Source organism: Manis pentadactyla, chromosome 18 (assembly GCF_030020395.1).
Source record: "Manis pentadactyla isolate mManPen7 chromosome 18, mManPen7.hap1, whole genome shotgun sequence".
NCBI lineage: Eukaryota > Metazoa > Chordata > Mammalia > Pholidota > Manidae > Manis > Manis pentadactyla.
In genome coordinates, this window is record NC_080036.1 from 26,938,977 (window position 1) to 26,957,361 (window position 18,385).

An 18,385-nucleotide genomic window follows, 5' to 3' on the forward strand; every position below is an offset into this window, starting at 1 on the left:
ATTCATTATCATTAGTAATTAGGGAAATAGGAATCAAAGCCACAGTGAGATGCCACTTCATACCCACCAGGAAAGCTATAACATCAAAAAAAAAAAAAAAAAGAAGAAGTGCAGGTGTTAGTGGGGAGGTGGAGAAATTGGAACCCTTGTACATTGCTGGTGGGAACATAAAATCATGGAGTTGTTATGGAAAACAGTTTGGAGGGTCCTAAAAAAGTTAAGCATTAGAATTACCATATGACCCAGAAAAATCCCCTCCTAGGTATATACCCAAAAGACTTGAAACAGGTATTCAAACAAAAACTGGCACACAAATATTCACAGCAGCACTGGTCACAACAGGCAAAAGTTGGAAACAACCCAGTGTCCATCAACTGACGAACAGATAAACCAAGTGTGGTCTGTCCGTATGATCTACTATCATTTAGACGTAAAAAGGAGTGAAGTGCTTAATGAACCTCAGAAACTTTATGCTAAGTGAACAATCACAAGACAAAAAGTCACATGTTGTGTGATTTCATTTCTATCAAGCATCCAGAATAGGTAAATCCATAGAAACAGAAAGAAGATTAGTGGCTTACCAGGGGCTGGGGGAAGCAGAGAGGAGGAGAGATTACCTAATGCATCTCACTTTTGGAGCGGTAAAATATTCCAGAACTAGACAGAGCTGCTGAGGGACACCTGGTTCACTTTTCTAGGCCGTATGATGTATTGTCCAATGTCGTGCTATGGCCAGGGGTTGACAAATGCTTGTTATGAAGAAAGAAGCTAGACCATAACAAAATATCGAGGCCAGCCTGTCCTTATCTTCTGGACCTATTTATAACCAACATCTGGCGACACTAACAGAACTGTCCAGTGGGAAAGACCGCAAGGGAAAATCTGGCCCTCCTCCCACCCTCAGCCCTGTAAACACACACACTGCCTTCCGGCAGATGGAGTTCACATCAGCAAGGACAGATGGTTGCTGGGCTGTTTAAAGGAGAATTGGGAAAAAAGTTGACTAATGTCTATCTTTGCCCTAAATCAGTGGGTGATGAATTCTTCCCATGGGACCTGGGTCCCTTGGTTGTAGATCAAAACACTGTATAGCTTTGGACCCGGGTCCATAAAGGACCATTTATGGTACAAGGACAATTTAGCTAAGTGTTAGGTAAAAATGAATTAGATCTTAACTTTGCATTATTTCCAAAAATAACTGGATTTAAGGGTAATATGTTTTTTAAAACTATGGGAGTGACTTCACACTGCTGTGAATGTGCACTGAATTGTGCAAATGAGTTTAAAATGGCTGATTCCATGTTCTTTGAATTCTACGTCAAAAAACAGTGAGGCTTATTCATTATGTAAGAATTTGTTCTCCATGTAAGAACTTGTTTGTTATGCCTCAGAAGATTGGAGACTGACGAAAATTAGGCTTGGGGTGGATTAATGATTGTGCATTGAGCATTGACTCCCCTATACAGAATTTTATTGTCGTTAACAACCATTTGATCAATAAATATGAGAGATGCCCTCACAAAAAAAAAAAAAAAAAAAAAAAAAAGGACAGACTTCCAATGGTAAAATAAATAAGTAACCGGGATGTAATGTATAGCATAAGGAATACAGTCAGGATATTGTAACAGCTTGGTGGGGTGATAGCTGGAACCTAGAATTATGTATATAAATGTTTTATCACTGTGTTGTACACTTGAAACTAATGTAATGTAATACTGTGTGTCAACTACCCTTCAATAAAAAATAATTATCTAAAAAAAAAACAGTGAGGCAAAGTGATGGGCTGCACAACACGAGGTACTTTACTCTAAGACCAGTAAAGCCTCTCGAGCCACTTCTTCAGACGTGTCCTTTCAGGAACACAGCACAAACTCATGGCTGATACAATTTGCTTTTAGAAAGATGAGTTTGTGAGAGACAACATTTGAGCGAGTCAGTTGCCTGTCTCTGATCTGTTGTGTTGGAGGTGAAGCACTTGCTTCAAAGTAAATACATTTGAGGTGCCAAGAGTTGAGACAGAGTTGGGGACAGGGACAGAAAGGAGGAGGAGTCTTTGGAAGAACTTGGTGGGCGTGATGGTCTGATGAGGAACACGATGGACAGATTGAGGGCAAAGATGAGCATATCGGACACTAAAACAGCCTCCTGACCCAAAGACAAGTCCAGCACAAAGCCTCAGTCACCTTCTGCCTACCTGGAAACCATCCTTCCTTTCCGAGGGCACAGATTTCATTTGGGAGAGTTCTTTCCCACTGCATGCGGGTAATAGGTCCAGGTGTCCTGCCCACCCACCCAGTAGCGGAAGTTCCCTCCTCCTGCGCCTCTGGCTGTCCTGCAGCAGTCCCCTGGTTCTTTCCCGGATTCCGGTTCTCCAGCCCCTTGTCCAGCTGGTGCGGCCCCAGCATCCCTGTAATTAGTCCCTTCTTAAGTTACTTGGAGTCGGGTTTTGTTGCTGTAACCAAAGCATCCTGTCCGAAACTGAAAATGCCAAGGAGCAGCCGCTGATGGACACCTGGTTCACTGGAAGGGACTTGCTGGGGTGGGGGGCTCAGTATCAGATGACATATCCGAAACACCTGCTCTGTGCTCACCCTGTGCGATCTGGAGAGAATCCAAGGGAATAACAGCTAAGCCCGGGTCCAAAGCTATACAGTGGTTTGATCTACAACCAAGGGACCCAGGTCCCATGGGAAGAATTCATCACCCACTGATTTAGGGCAAAGATAGCATTAGTCAACTTTTTTCCCAATTCTCCTTTAAACAGCCCAGCAACCATCTGTCCTTGCTGATGTGAACTCCATGTGCCCAAAGGCAGTGTGTGTGTTTACAGGGCTGAGGGTGGGAGGGAGGGCCAGATTTTCCCTTGTGGTCTTTCCCACTGGACAGTTCTGTTAGTGTCGCCAGATGTTGGTTATAAATAGGTCCAGAAGATAAGGACAGGCTGGCCTCGATATTTTGTTATGGTCTAGTTTCTTTCTTCATAACAAGCATTTGTCAACCCCTGGCCATAGCACGACATTGGACAATACATCATACGGCCTAGAAAAGAAGTAGAAGATGTAGCCTGTGTTTTCAGGGGGCAGGAGGGAACATGCCCAGATGCTGACTATAAGGATAGCTAAAACCAGACCAAACCAAATGCAGAAATGCATGCATTTATGCTAGTGCAAACAGTATTGAAACATGAAGTAAGCTATGAGGTTTTACTGTAGGACACAAACATCCGAATAATGGAGCGACACACCACGTTTTTGAATGGGTCAAGTCAAAATTGTGGAGATGCCATTTCCCCCAAGGTAATATATAAGTTTGGTGTGTTTCCAATTAAAAATTCCAAAATTTTCATAGGAGAAGCTAATCCCATTATTCATCCAGAAAATAAAATGCCACAAATCAGCTAAGAAATTTTTGAAAAAGAAGAGTGAAGGAGGCCTGCACCATTGACTCTCAAAATATTCTGTAAAGTTATATGAATTAAAGAGTGTCATATTGGCACAAGAATAGACAAATAGATCAATGAACCAGAGCACAAAATACAAAAACAAATCTGAATATTTAATTGGGAACTTGGCACACATTTAAAATGACAGTTGAAATCAGCTGGGAAAAAAGGGCCATTTATGGTACAAGGACAATTTAGCTAAGTGTTAGGAAAAAATGAATTAGATCTTAACTTTGCGTTATTTCCAAAAATAAGTGAATTTAAGGGTAATATGTTTTTTTAAACTATGGGAGTAGTGGAAGGAAATATTGGGGAATATACTTATAATTGGGTGTTAAGGAGAGCTCTTCTTAAAGTAAAATGTAAAACACAAAGATTTTAATAGGAAAAAACTAACAAATTGAACCACAAAGCTTGAAAGTTATTCAAAATAGAAGATAAAACTAAAATATACAACAGATTTGGAGAAGGCCTTTGCAACATATGATAGATGATGACTTGATGTAGGAGCAATAATTAAATAATAACTACAAATCAATAAGAAAAAAGATAGTAGGAAAGTGGACAAAGGCTATGAACAGAAACACAAGTTGAAATACCCCTTTTTTGCCCAAGTGGCCAAAATGTAAAAAGATTGACATAATTATTGATGAGGATGAGGGTGATAGGTACTTTCATGCATAATTGGTGAGAATGTAATTGATCCATCTTTTCTGGAAGGCAGTTTGATGGTATTATCAACTGAAGAAGCACATAGCTCCTGGTGCCATTTCTGGTCCTCTGGGCCCCTCCCTGGGTAGTTAAGCCCTGGCTTTCTTACACCGCAGTGCCAGGCCTGGGCGGACGCCAGGCCCAGATGTGCACCACCTCGTGCATCCTCCCACCTCGTGCTTCCAGCCCAAACAAGTCACAGAGCAGCCTAGATTCATAGAGGGGTGGGGAGGTATCTAGCTCCTGCTGGGAAGAGTGGCCTGTGGGGACAGGAATACGTGAAATTATTGGCAGCTGTATTTTCAGACAACTACCAACATAGGCTGTTAGAGTAAAGCATATTCCTCCATGTACAATTTAGCAGCATCTCTTAAGTGATTGTATGCTTATGTAAATTTCAAAATATTCTATTATTTTGGTCCATATTTCCTTCCTGATCTAAATCATGTGACTAGACACCTATTCTGATGTTTCTGTTCTTTAAATTTTTTTCTTGCAATGTGTGGATAAGTTATATAACAAACAGAAACACACCACAAAACTTCACCACAATAAGTGCTGTCCAAAAATTCAACTTTACAAACATGGTGTTGTTATTATAAGTTGATTAAAAACGGTGTTTTATCAGTAGGTATTATTGTCATAAAATTAAAGATGGTCAAACTTCCCCTCTGCACAGTTGACCTTACAGTGATGTAAGAAAGCCCCAAATGATCCCGAGGGAGTTGCTTATTGTGTCTCTCTCTCTCTCTCTCTCTCACACACAAACACACACACACACACACACACACACATGCTTGCACATGCACCCATACACACAAGCACTGTTATCCCAGCCCAAGCTGAGAATGGTGCTAGAAAGAAGACAACCATGCTCCACCGAATTCATGTTGCAATGATTACTTTTTAAGTATAATTTTGTTTTTGCAGATGTACTAAGTGGGTCTGTACTCTGTTCATTCAGCAAGTCCTCCCTGCCTGCGTAGGGTGTGGTGGGCCCTGGGGATAGATACAAAGGTGAATGAGCCTTATGGGATTTATGAAATATGAAATTTAATCCATTCTTCTGATGTCTTTAACCTCAGCACATTTCTATTTTTCATTTACATTTGCCTTGAACTTCCTGCAGGAGTGATGAGGAGTTTGGTTTCTTGGACCACTCCTTTCCCCCTATGCACAGTTTGTTATCCAAACTGGTAGTCAGAAACTCTGCAAATTCTGTATCTAAATCTTATAAAATATTGAGATGTCTAGTTGATACTATGTTTACAAGTTTGTTCTTCATTATGGTCATACTCCGCTCATCTCTTGTAAATGCCTTCGTCTGTTTTCCAAATGCTGTGGCCTCACACTGAGCTTTGCACCGTTGGCTTGTGCTGGCAAGTGGCTTCATGTCCTTCGGTCTTAAAATACGCGTCCCTCTCCTCCCCACCCCAAAGAGGAAGCCTGTCTGGGAGCTGGCTTTCTGAATGTGATAGCTTCACTTCTCTTCAACTTGTGTAGATTTAATGAATTACAAAAAAAGTAGTGAATCTGGCTTAATTTAGGAAGAGCTTCTAGGATCATCTGGTCTGATAGAAATGATAGGCATGACTTGGCAAATAGGTTAAGGTATGCTCTTAATTAACTGCTCAGAAATGAAGGATTGATGTCATTGCCATTTTATATCATGTAACTAGTTTCTATAGAACACACATCCTGGCCCACTCTCAAGTTTGGGTTCAAAGCCATGGAAGAGAAACCCACGGCAGTGTTAATAAACGAGGTCATCTTGCACTATGGTTGTGGACTATAATCATTTCTTAATTGTAACTTGGAGCACCTTGTTTTCCCAGTAACGAACTAGTTTGTGATATTTGCGTTCCTACCAAGGACCAGAGTCACTCTGTGTTTTCCCAGAGGACAGTTGTTAGGATAGCATCTTGCCTTGGTTAGGCTAACAAGCCTCGATCCTTCATTAATCCAGCAAATATTTGCACTGCTCTGCTTTTTTAGCACAGTCTCTGGGGTTGCAATGCCCCCACACGTGCACAAGGCACTCACAGGTCCTTAGATGAGTTTGCAGCCTCCCAGTGTAGCGGAGGGCAGCAGGTTTGGTTAAAGGACTGACACCTGCAGCTGTGGCCTAACAAGGAGGGGGGAAGGCAAAGAGGTGAGCGTTAGTGACATCGGCGCTATGCTAGCTATTTTATATGTATTAGCTCATTCGATAATGAGGCTGACCCTGTCAAGTAGTATGTGTTCAAAATGCATTACTTGCTTTCTTTTTTATTCTACATTATGGGAATAACCCATGTTGAATCACTTAACACCCTAAATTTAAAATCCGGCCTATGTAAGCACATTCCGGGTGATTTCTAAAGCTAATCTGATGCAGGATGTATTAATAAATGGGAAAGGTGGTAAATCGTGGCATGGATGTAAGGTTAAAAAAAATCTCATGTTTACACTTAGTGTACATAATTTGTTTGGACAAAAACCTAAATGGGCTGAAAGACTTTTGTTTAAAATTTTTCCAGAGCATTGTTCAAGAAATGTGGGGAAAACTGACCTTTCCTCTCCTTTCTTAGATACATTCCACCCTTGATCTGGGGGAAAAGTGGACACATCCAAACAGCCTTGTACGGGAAGATGGGAAGGGTGAGGTCACCACACCCGTACGGGCACCGGAAGTTCATCACCATGTCCGACGGAGCCACATCGACCTTCGACCTCTTCGAGCCCTTGACTGAGCACTGTGTTGGAGGTGAGCCTAGTGTGTGTTGTCGGACTGGGCCATCACTCAGAGAGGGAGCCTCCTGAAGCTGGTGGGAAGTTGGCTGCGGTACATCACTCAGAAGCCACCAGCAAGGATTAGGCCCAGCATGTGCCTGGTCACTGTGTGGAGCCCTTCAGAAGCAGTGTTGAATATAGTCGATCCTCTTGTGAAATACAGAAGCTTGATGTAGTGAAATGAGGGAGGCCTTGGCACCCAGGCCCCCCGGGACCAGGTCTCTGGTTTGCTGACAGCAACAGAAGCTAGACTGTTCCTAAGTGCTTCATATATGCTGTCACCTCATTAATTCTCACATCAGCCTTGAGAGACTGGAGCCTTGTTATCCCTACTTTACTGACAAGGAAACAAGCTTACAGATGCAATGTAGGCTGGTTCTGTTTATTGGGTAATAGCAGATAACAAAGGCTCTCAGGTACCTTCTGCTTAGGTTTTCATGGACAAAAAGACACACTGAGGTCCTATTTCTGCAGGGGTCTGGGACACCTCTTTCTCAGAAACTACTGCAGTGCACTTGCTGCTGGATTTTGGCATTTCTCTGTCCCACCTACACAGTGAATACTCACTATAAAATTCTTCACAAGGAGGACTTGGACGAGGTGGGGGTAGATGGCAGCCTCCTTTGAATGCTGTTCCAACCAGAAGAGCACCTGTCTTTTGAGTCCTCTAGTACACAAAGGCACCTAATTTTTTATCAGAGCTCAGTAAATATTTGCAGGTACATTCTAGTCAACGTATTGTAACTCAATTATTTAAAGTACCCAGAACTTCTGAGTAGCTAGTGACGAAGGTTTAATTTGTATTCCCTCTACATGGAATACTCATCTCAGACCGGCGGCTGCTTCCTTCTTGTCGTTCAGGTCTCAGCTCGGCTGTCATCTCTTTAGAGGGACAGTCTCTGCCTCCCCCAAGGAATGTTTCTTCCCAGTGAACCCATCAAGGCTCCTCCTGCTTTAGTTCTTCACGGTGCCTGCTGTTCTCGAAACTCAGCAGTGCGGTTGTTTACTATCTGTCTGGTGGAACGCAGGAAGCCCTGGAGTGCAGGATGGTAGGCTCCCAAAAGACAGTCGCAGAAGGAATGAATAAATGAATAGGTTAGGAGTTCACTTATGTTTATAAATCTTGCAGCTAATCTTTCAAATAGTATTTCTCTACATAGCCAGTTACGTTTTTTTTCTTTAGTTTCTAATGTTTTTACTTCTTACAGAACTAAAGCACAAAATGATTTAACTAGCCTGCTCATCCTACAAGGACCGAGGTGGGAAATTGAAAAGGGCAGCACTTCTATTCTTTGTTGTACCTGTTCGTGTCTTTCTATTGCCCCTGTCCCCAGAAAGGATGGAGAAGGTGGTTCTAGGGAAGGCAGTTTGTATCCAAGAAATGCTCTGAGAAAAAAGCAGCCCCTTTTTTCCTTTTTATGACTTTTTCTGATTACAAAAGGAATAAATACTCTTTTTAGAAAACTTAGGTAACACAGAAACATTTAACATTGTTTTTCCAAAGTTTCAATGATTATACATTACATTATAAATATTTTCTTATGTCCTTAAAACTCTAAAAGTCTTAAAAAACGTAATTGCAATGATGGCTTCATATTCTACAATGTGGTCATATCATAATTCAATCATTCTTCTGTTGTTGGACATTTAGCTTATTTACATTTCTTACTACAAATTTTCCTACGATGAGCATCTTACTCATAAAATTTGAGGGAAGAATCCAAGAACTGGAGTTACTAGGTCGATGTTTATAAAATTTTCAAGTTTTTTATGCATATTAAGAATTTAAAAATTGTTTTTATCTTAACTTTTGGAAAGAGAATTTATGACCAGATTTAATAACCTAACCACCACTTCACTTTTAAAGGGAAAAAATGTGTATTCATATTTTCAAGTAGGTAATTCATGTTCATGTTAGAAAATTCTAAAGGTACTAAAGGGTATATCGCCTAGTGAAAGTATAGGTCTCTCTTCCACCCCTAGCTCCCACCCGCAGTGCCCCTCCCCAGGGTGCCCACTGTGTGTTTCTTGCTTATGGTTCCAGAACTAGTAGATGCATTTATAAACACAGATGTCTTTTTTTCCTCTGCACAAATGGCAGTGTATCATAACCCTTTCCTGCACCTTGTTTTTTTTCACCTAATATATGTCTGAGAGCTTGCTATATCAGTGTACATAAAGATGTCCCATTACATAATCTTTCATAACTTGGAAGTGTGATCATTTATTTAATCAGACCCCCTTTCTAGGCATTTAGGTGGTGGTCAGTCTTTCACCATTACCATCTATATTGTATGTGTATTGTTTTGCAAATGGACACACGTATCTGTGGGATAAATACCTGAATGTGAAATTGATGAGTCAAAGAGGCCAGTGTAGACACCACTTATTATTTTTCCACTCACTCACACAGAATTTCATACAGAAATGAAGAGTAATGTTGGAAATTTATATAGCAATTTGACAGATTAAATTTATATCTGTTGACTCTCATAATTAAAAATTGAGATTTTAATGCTTTTCATTTTTCTAGTACTTAAATTTTTTATTGTATTTCCCAAAAGTATCCACCCATGATAGACTGGAAAATTTTTTTTTCAAGTCATACGAGTAATGTGCCAACATTGTGACAAGGTTTGAAGGAGGCACATGTCACACACAAGTATGGACACCCAGTCATCATGCTTATGAGCTGCAAAAGGATCTGGAAGTTTTTAGAACTGACTTTTCACCATAAATAGTTTGAGAAGCACTGATATAGACACCTCCAGCCAGAAGGGAAAAGACATTCTTTCCCAGAGAGGAGAATGAAAAGATGTATATTACACTCCCTCCTATTCCTTGCTAAGCCGGCAAAGTATAATTATGTCCGTTTGTCATGTCGCTGTTGACTGAACACTTTGGGGTCTCTTTCTCCACCTGTAGACGACATCACCATGGTCATCTGCCCTGGGATTGCCAATCACAGCGAGAAGCAGTACATCCGCACCTTTGTCGACTATGCCCAGAAAAGTGGTTATCGGTGTGCCGTGCTGAACCACCTGGGCGCCTTGCCCAACATCGAACTGACCTCGCCACGCATGTTCACCTACGGTAAGCATGGGGCACGGGCAAGTGGGTCCCTCTGACTTCTGTTCTCACTGCAAGTGTAATACTTCTGCTTCTGCCCTACTTTTCTAAATTTAAAACTTATGGCGCTTCGCAAGAGATAGTTGGGCACAGTTGCCAACTTGTACTGGGCATTTATGATGCTGTGCTTCATGTCGACCTGCGCAGTGGGCACAGTAACCGCTCCCCTATCATCCCTCCTCCTAGAGGCAGAAACTGAAGCTCACAGGGGATCTGGCCTTGCACTGACCATCCGTGCAGCCTTGTTTCACCTCAGTTCCAGATTCTTCAACTGGAAAATGGGGGTTCCCATATTACGATTAAACATGGGTTACTAAGGACTTAGCAGGTAGTTGAGTGTTATGTATAGTAACCATTTATTAAATGGCCAGTTTATTCCTATTCAGATACCTGAATCTTAATGCTGGTGAGGGATTAGCCATGCAGTCTGTGGCCCAGATAAATAAGATGTGTTCGCCAGGGGGAGCTGGGAATATCAGTAAATAATCACCATGCACTGTGATGAGAGAGGGTTTGGTTGAGCGTGCAGCAGCAGTGTGGGGAAACTAGCTTGTCTCCAAAGGCAGGGAGTCGTGTTACAGAAGGAAGGATTCTCCTAGGAAAAGTGTCTGAACTGGGTCCCCAAGTTGAGGATGAATCGGAGCTCAGTAGAGGAGAGGGGCTTTGGAGCAGAGTAGCACACACAGTCACCGTTTAAGAGCGTGGTGTCCCTGGGCTGGGGGCTGGACCTGCCCAAGGAGAATCCGTGGCGTGAAGGAAGTCCGTCTGTGGAGAGCTCAGCCCCCAGATTTAACTGTTCCCTTTTAATTTGTTGTTACAGTTTGTTTCATCAGAATTTTTGAAGTCAATTCCTAGAGTTTCTTATACTTTAGTGGTTTTCCAGAAAACCAGTGACCTAGAGATGTGTGTCTTTTCTAGCTGTGCTTAGTTTTTGTTTGTTTATCAGTTCATCTTAAAACTATTGAGCTGCATTTTGTAACCAGTGGATGATGAAGTCAAACAATTGTGACCTTTAAAGGGTCAAAAATCCAGAAGTCAGATGCTGTGGAAATCTGAACAATAAAAGATCTTTGGTAGCTTTGAGAGAGCTAGAGAGAGAAAGCATTAGTCTTTCTTTAAGTGCTATTGATGTAACTTTAGTTTAAAATAACGTGTTTTTAATTAACATTTCCCTGGACTAGTGAATAAAGAGCATTCCTTCAACAAAGGTAGCCTCATATGTTGCCCACATTTTGTTACTCTTGATTGGTAAACTGTGGAAACTCAGCTGTTAACATGCTATTACTGAAAAACCCTCACCATAGGTAATCCTGTATTGAATTCTTAAGTGTGTAGCTGTCCATTTATGGGCTTTCTATGCTTCGGTACAAATATACTTGCCAACTCTTGTTTCTATACCTACTATCATTTAAAGTTTTTAATTATCATCACTTTATGAGATGGCCTAAGAGCTGACTGCATTAACCCTGAGTCATTACTGCTTCAGAGTGTGATTGTCTTCCTGCCTGAATTTCTTTTCAGTTGAACTTCAGGATTATTTTGTCAAGCTCTGTGTTGAACTTCTGTATCAGTCAAGATAGACTATATTATACTGTGGAAGCAAATAACCCCCAAGTCTCAATGGCTTAAAAACAAACATTGGCTTCATACTATACATCCATCAAGGATTGGCTGGAGGGTTCTGTGTCCCCGTGATTAGCATCCTCACTCAGGGCCTGGGGCTAATGAGGAGCCACCAGCTGGAGCATTTCCCACCTCACAGGGAGGTTGCCTGAGGAGACTGGTCCAAAGAAATAGTGCTAAGACTGATGTCAAAGAGCAACTGCCTGTGCTTTCTTACAAGAGTTTTATGGTTTCAGGTCTTACATTCAAGTCTTTAATCCATTCAAGTTTACTTTTGTGTATGATGTAAGACAGTAATCTGGTTTCATTCTTTTGCATGTAACTGTCCAGTTTTCCTAGCACCATTTATTGAAGAGACTGTCTTTCCCCCATTGTATGTTCTTGCCTCCTCTATTGTAGATTAGTTGACCGTGGATGTGGGTTTATTTCTGGGCTCTCTATTCTGTTCCACTGATTATGTATCTCTTTTCATGCCAGTGCCACACTGTTTTGATTACTCTAACTCTGTTGTATATTTTTCCTTTTAAATTGCTTTGCTCAATTCAGGGTCCAAATCAGGTCCATGTATTGCGATTGACTGATAGGTTTCTTAAGCCTCTTTTAAATTCCCTTCCCTTCACTTTTAGTAGGCCCCCAACCGAGTCAACCTCCTCCATGTGGGGCAACTGGATGTGACATTAAGGGGGCTCTGGATCCCCAGGACATGCCAAAGAGCATATGCAAGCATCAGGCCTTGGCCTGTGGAGCCTGCTGATCTCAGGTCTGCCCAACTTCTGTCTGGAAGGCCCTTCTCAGGTCTTCACTTGGCTTCTCCTCACCATTCAGGTCTTGACCAAGGAGTCACCTTCCTTGACTCACCGCCCCCACAAGTCATTCTTTGTCTAATCCCCCTCTTTACATTCTTCAAGGCATTTGTGATTTGGTGAAATAATGTATTTTGGTTACATGTTTATTACCTGTCTCTCCATCCCAAACATCCACTCCACAAGAGCTGACAGCCTCTGTGTTTCCTGCCAGCTCCCCAGTGCCCAGAATCCTGCCTGGCCCATAGAAAACACCTACTACCTCAGTGGGACCAAATGAGGACTGGGTGGGGGATGTAAAAGGACAGTTGTGGGTCTAAGCCAGTAATTGGCAAAGTGGCCTGTCTCAGATCAATGTGCCATGTGGTTCCGCGAGCCTTCCTTTGTGCAAACCCACGTCACTCTTGAGCAGTGATGTGGCCTTTGAGACACTGTGATACCCTTTTGGCCTTTTGAAACTGATCTTGAGCAGAGGAAAATGGAAAAGAGTGTTAACATGAAACCCTACATTCTTCCTTTCCTTTTCTGCACCCTCGTCAGATGTCTCTTTCTGAGAAAGTTATGAAAGACCTTTGCCCGCTTATGACACTCACTGTCATCCAAGTAAGCACCAGTCTTTTGTCACTGGACATCTTGGCTGATGTGACTAGACATTGTTGAAAACAGATCTCTCGTGAGCAGAAGAATTTCCTAAATGGACACTTAGGCATTCTTGTGCCCTTGAAAGATACCTTCACTAGGGAAAACCCTGCATGACAGCAGTTACCATGGATCTCGTGCCAAGGGTGCCAGGCATGTGCTGAGTGTTCACATGTAACATTCACTGGATTCTCACTTAAGCCTCAGAGGCAGCATTAGTGTCCTTGCCTAGCAGGTTTCGGAGGGTGAGAGGCTTGCGTGGGAGCACGCGACTCCTAAGTGGCAGAACCCACATCAAAGTGCTGCAATTCTTAACCCCAGCTCAACACCACCTCTGTTGTAGTGTTTTTTTCCTACTCAGGATGCTGTTCATGAGAATATGGAGGAGCAGGGGGGACTGGAGCGTCCAAAAAAGCTTCTCCCTGCTTTGGCGGTAGTGGTCATTGCTGTTTAACTAAATAGCTGTCACTCACATAGCACTTGCTGTGTGCCAGGCGCTGTTCTGCGGGCTTTATAGGATGTATTAAATCGTCATCCCCTTTCACAGGAGAGGAAACAGGCCCAGATCACCGAGCAGATGAGCGAGTGATCCAGGTTCCCAGCCCAGGCAGGGTAGTCCTGAGGCTGTGCTGTCAACCACAGGCTGCATGGCGTGTCCATGTGAGAGACTACACTGGCTGGCACTTGGGCATAAGGAAAGAGTTCCCAGTCAGATACATTTTAGAATTAAGACAAAAGAGTGACCAGGATTCTCAGAGCCACAGAAATGGGCCTTGTGGGTTTGGCTGTGCTGTTTGGCTCATCCGGCATCCTGCAGACATTCATGGGGCCAGATCTTGTGATGGGAATACAGGCGGAGTGAAGTGCCTGCCCTCTTGACGCCCCCGGTCTAGTCAGGGGCAGCTCCTGATGGCAGGGCAGGGGCGCCTCAGTCCCATTAGTGTGAGCTGAGTGACTGGGTTTGTCTAAAATGAACATCTACCAACAGCAATATTTTCAAGGGTGGAGCCTGCTTTTACTGTTTTATACTATCTTTTGTTGATCTCCTGCATCTAGTATATCACTTAGAGAGAGATGCTCAGGAAAAGCCTGCCTAAGGAAAGCACCCGTATATAGAGTCCAGCAGATGGGAATTTGAATACCTAGTTCACAAAGATTGTTGAGAACATTAGCATTAAGATAAAAGCTTGTAGCATGGATTCCAGCAAATGCCAGTAAATGGCAATGACTCTTTATTCGCCTTCCACTCTAACTTTGAGTTTTCTGTGAGCCAATTTTGAGGAAACGGGTGAAAGTTTACTTGAACAGTTAAATGAGCAGCCTCTGCATCAGCTTCATACCATATGTGAACTTTTGCAAGGACCAGTTTGTGAAGCTGTCCTGGTTGAGCATAAACTTCCTTCTGTTTTGTGCTGGGTCTGAGTTATGACTGTGTACAGAGAGGGCCATGCCCCAGTGGTTACCTGAAGGATGTAGTGCTTGCTTCCCCCTACCCGACCTTCAGTACTGGCTCCCTGACAGATCTGCTGGGCCCGGGGGTGGGGTCACACACCTCCGACTCAGAGCGACTGGCTTCTGTATTCAGAGTCAGCCCTTAATGATCAGTATGGGCAAGCTGTTTTTATTGCCGTACCTGCTCTGTTAGCTATATTTTAACTTCCTAAAAATTATTTTCACTGTCAAAAAAATATCTTCACCCCTCGCTGCAGTATATAGTTCATGTATTTTTTCAACTAGAAGACTTTAAACTTTTCTCTTCTGATGAATTAAATCAGATGACCTTAGTGGACCTGAGCACAAAAAAATATGGAATTGCTAGGATGACTTGTAGAACCCATAAGGGTGAAATCTATCACTCTTGCAAATTTCTTACTGAAATACAGTATTGTACTGGATCAGACAGGCTATGCAGTGCTATCGTGTGGATGAGATCAGTGAATATCACTTGAAAATGAAGGAAGACGTAGAAGTCGCGAAGACTTTTTTTCAAAGTGTATTTATTATAAAGAGCCTAATCTTTAATTGGAACACTGCAGCAGTGGGCATGTTGGCTTACTGTCTATTGACTGGGTTGATTTTCTAACCCAGACAATGTTTGGAATGAAAATATTTTTGTCAGTGATGATGCAAGAGGCCGGGAAATCTAGGCAGCATTCCACTCCTTCTTTCTGCCCTTGGCTAACTAAATGCCTTATTCCAAAAGTCCGGTATTCATGTTCAGAGCCACAAAGAGCTGAATCAAGTCTACCAGCCAAGGAAATGAGTTGAAAACCAGAATTACCCAGTTGTGGGTATTTGCTTCTAAGACTGCTCTTGAAGTTTTTTGACCAGAAAGCTGAGCCAAGTGACCAAGCGTCCATGAGTTTGGTCTTGATTAGAAAAGAGAACAATATAGGATGTTTAAAGAGTCTCTTCCGTATCAGGTGAAAGGAATAAAAAGAACAACCTGGGTTTGGTCCTTATAAGGTGCCTGAGTCCCTTAGGATCCTGAGCCTCCTAAGAACTAAGCACCCATCCCTGAGCAAACACCAAGCTGGGACATTTTGGCACCAAATATATGGTCTCAAAAAGACTTAAACTGCCTTTTCCTGTGAGTTTCATAAACAGTGAAGTGGGCCCTACCCTTATTTCTTAACCCTCGAGTTTCTGGCAGTAGACAGCAAACTAAGAGGAACCCGAATCACAGCACTGTCTTCTGTTGCTCGGAGGAGGAGCTCTTTCATGTCCAACTGAGTTTAATACTGAAGTTTCTGGTTTTTAAAACTATCTTTTGGAACCTCGAGGTAAAGCCAGAAAACTTTGCCTTGCAAGAGAGCAGCGTTTCAGTCCCAGAAGGGAGAGAAGTCCTGTACCCGGGAGGCCACGTAATTGAGTGTCCCAACCGGGTCACTTCTGAGAGTGAAAGAGGACCTCACTGATACTGGAATCAGAGCCGTGGGCAAGCTCCGGGACTCTGCCAGGCAAGCTGGGAGGCAGGGTCACCCTCCCACAGGTGCTGTAGAGATCACCCGAGATCCTAGGCACCTTGCCACAGAGACTTGCAAATACTGGTTTTTAAGGAGCTGTTTTGTTTTCACTCCTCAATCCATCTGAAGATATTCGATCAGCTCATGAACATGGTTGTTTCCGTCAGCTTCGGCCGTCCCCCATTTGAACTGATGCAGACTCAGCTGTGAAGTGTACTCGTGATTCAAGATCGACAACCACGAACTGTGTTGCGTCTGCAACAGTGGTGCGTCACAGTGGCAGAGGACGCACGGGAAGGGAAGAGGAAGAGGAGGGGGAACAGAGAGGACGCAAAAGTGAAAGTGGTGAATTTGCAGAAGCTCAGGCTCCTTAGTACAGCACCTGGCCAGGCTGCTTGCTGAGAGCCAGGAGCAGTCGAGAGGGTGCCCGGCCGGAGCTGAGGGTGGCGATGGGGGCAGAGCTGCAGGGGAGCGTGGCAGGTTCTGTGCCCTCGGGGTGAGATTGGGACACTTAACCTTCAGCCAGAAGAGGGCAGGGCTGCATGTTCTGCAATCTGTGGAAACAAGGCTGCAAGCACTCGCTCGGGAAGGTCTTCAGAGCCGAGGACAAGGTCAATTCATATGCCGGGCCAAGAGGGCCCTCATTTTATTCCTACAGCTATTTTCCTCTGAGTGACTCAGCTGTGCAGGAGCTTCCCCACAGCTCTGAGCAATGACTCATACCTTCCCTGACCGCCCGCCAGCAGCCCCTGGTGTTTAGCCTGGCCACGTCCTTCTCTTGGGCTCACTTAGTGGGCAAGGTATTTCGGTGCTTCTGTATGGTCCCCTGCACAGCCACGCTGACTGGCATCCCATGCTTTCATGCCATGTGATTCAAACTTCCTTCTCACCCAGCCAGCATCTGTGGCACACCCACCAAGTGCCAGGCCAGGCCTGGTGTGGAGGACACAGAGATGACGCAAAGTCTCCATCCACAAGGAACACCAAGTCTCCGGGTGCCTCCCTGTATTTATTTGAGCTTACACAGTCATCTCAGCACCATTTGGGGGAAGTGGCTTTTGAAATAGTAGCTTTCGGGCAGCCCTAACCTGTTTGTTTAGGGGTGTGAGATTGGGGAAGGGCTTTCCTGTTGTCACCACGTTGCCTTTCCAAGGAGTACTCACCTCTCTAAGGCGAAGTTAGTGACTCGTATTTCATCTTGTCTTCAAAAAGCTGCAGCAAGCTTAGGTACCTAAATCTTGTTACTGGTGCTAATCCCAAAAGGATTAAACACATAGAGCCTCATTAAAATCCTCCTAGTATTAAAAAACAGATCACTAGCTCTTAGTAAAACAGTCCAAGGAGGGACTCCCAGACACAGGTTATCTGGTGACTGCCATCAGTTGGAGATGCCAGGAGGACCCAGCACCTGACCCTGGGGTGAGCAGCCCCCATGTCCTGGCCTCGGCCCCGCCTGGGATAGATTGCAACTCTGCTCAAAACACTCAACAGCCTGCCCAGCGTTAGGCAGGTCTAGCCCCTTATCCAGAGCAGACGTATTTGGATTTAATTAAATCAAGGCTCCCCAAGTGCCTACCCAATTAGCTGTAATTGCTCCTCAGTAGCAGAACAAATCTGAGTTTGGTAATTGCCCCAGTGACATCTGAACATCTGCTCTAGGTCTCAAGTAATTAGCCTCAAACCTGAGTAAGGATAGACAGGTCTAAAGGAAGCCAGTGGTGAGGAGGCAAGACTTAATCATAATTAAAAAATAAATCCCTGCAGTACTGTGACTTACGTAGATTTGGGCACACAAGGATTTGGGCTTTAGGAGTTCCAAGCCCCTCACTCCCATTCACTCCCTGTGGGAGGTTGGGAAGGTCACTTCATCCCTTTAAACTGGCTTCTTCATCTGTGCTGAAGTCGTTTGTCCACTCATTTAGGTCGTACTGACAGGTGCCCACCAAGTGCCTGGCCCCTCCGGTACAGTGGAGAACAAGACCAAGACTAACTTTGCCTTATCGCGTTCATAACTGAATGGAGGTTCATTTATGTTAGAGCAAAACATAAAAATATGAATAGTTAGCTATGGGGCGAACGCAGAACCCCCCGGAAATGGCAAAGAAGTAAAGATTTTAGTAACAGCTTAATAAAAGTCGCTGAGTGCCATTTCTTAGGCAGGAGTAATGTCCCCACCAGCAGCTGCTCCAGCGTGAGGGGCATGTTGGGTGTAGTTAGCGTGGTTGAAACTGGTCCAAGGGTATGCAGACATCTTTTTTAATTCTTTATTTTCACAGATATTTTTTTAACTGGCTGGATTT

The 18,385-nt window shown here is 43.6% G+C and overlaps 1 protein-coding gene and 1 non-coding gene across 2 annotated transcripts in view; one reads left to right on the forward strand and one right to left on the reverse strand.

Annotated features, from left to right (window-relative positions):
* ABHD2 (abhydrolase domain containing 2, acylglycerol lipase) overlaps positions 1–18,385 on the forward strand; it is a 91,843-nt gene that overhangs the window by 43,681 nt on the left and 29,777 nt on the right. The window contains exons 4-5 of the mRNA XM_036932034.2: positions 6,724–6,899; positions 9,851–10,018. Of these exons, the coding sequence (XP_036787929.1) occupies positions 6,724–6,899; positions 9,851–10,018 (344 nt within the window). The remainder of the gene's footprint in view (positions 1–6,723; positions 6,900–9,850; positions 10,019–18,385) is intronic.
* On the reverse strand, positions 9,526–9,629 carry LOC118935616 (small nucleolar RNA U13). The gene has a single exon (XR_005033928.1). It is a non-coding gene; the product is annotated as a small nucleolar RNA U13 (small nucleolar RNA).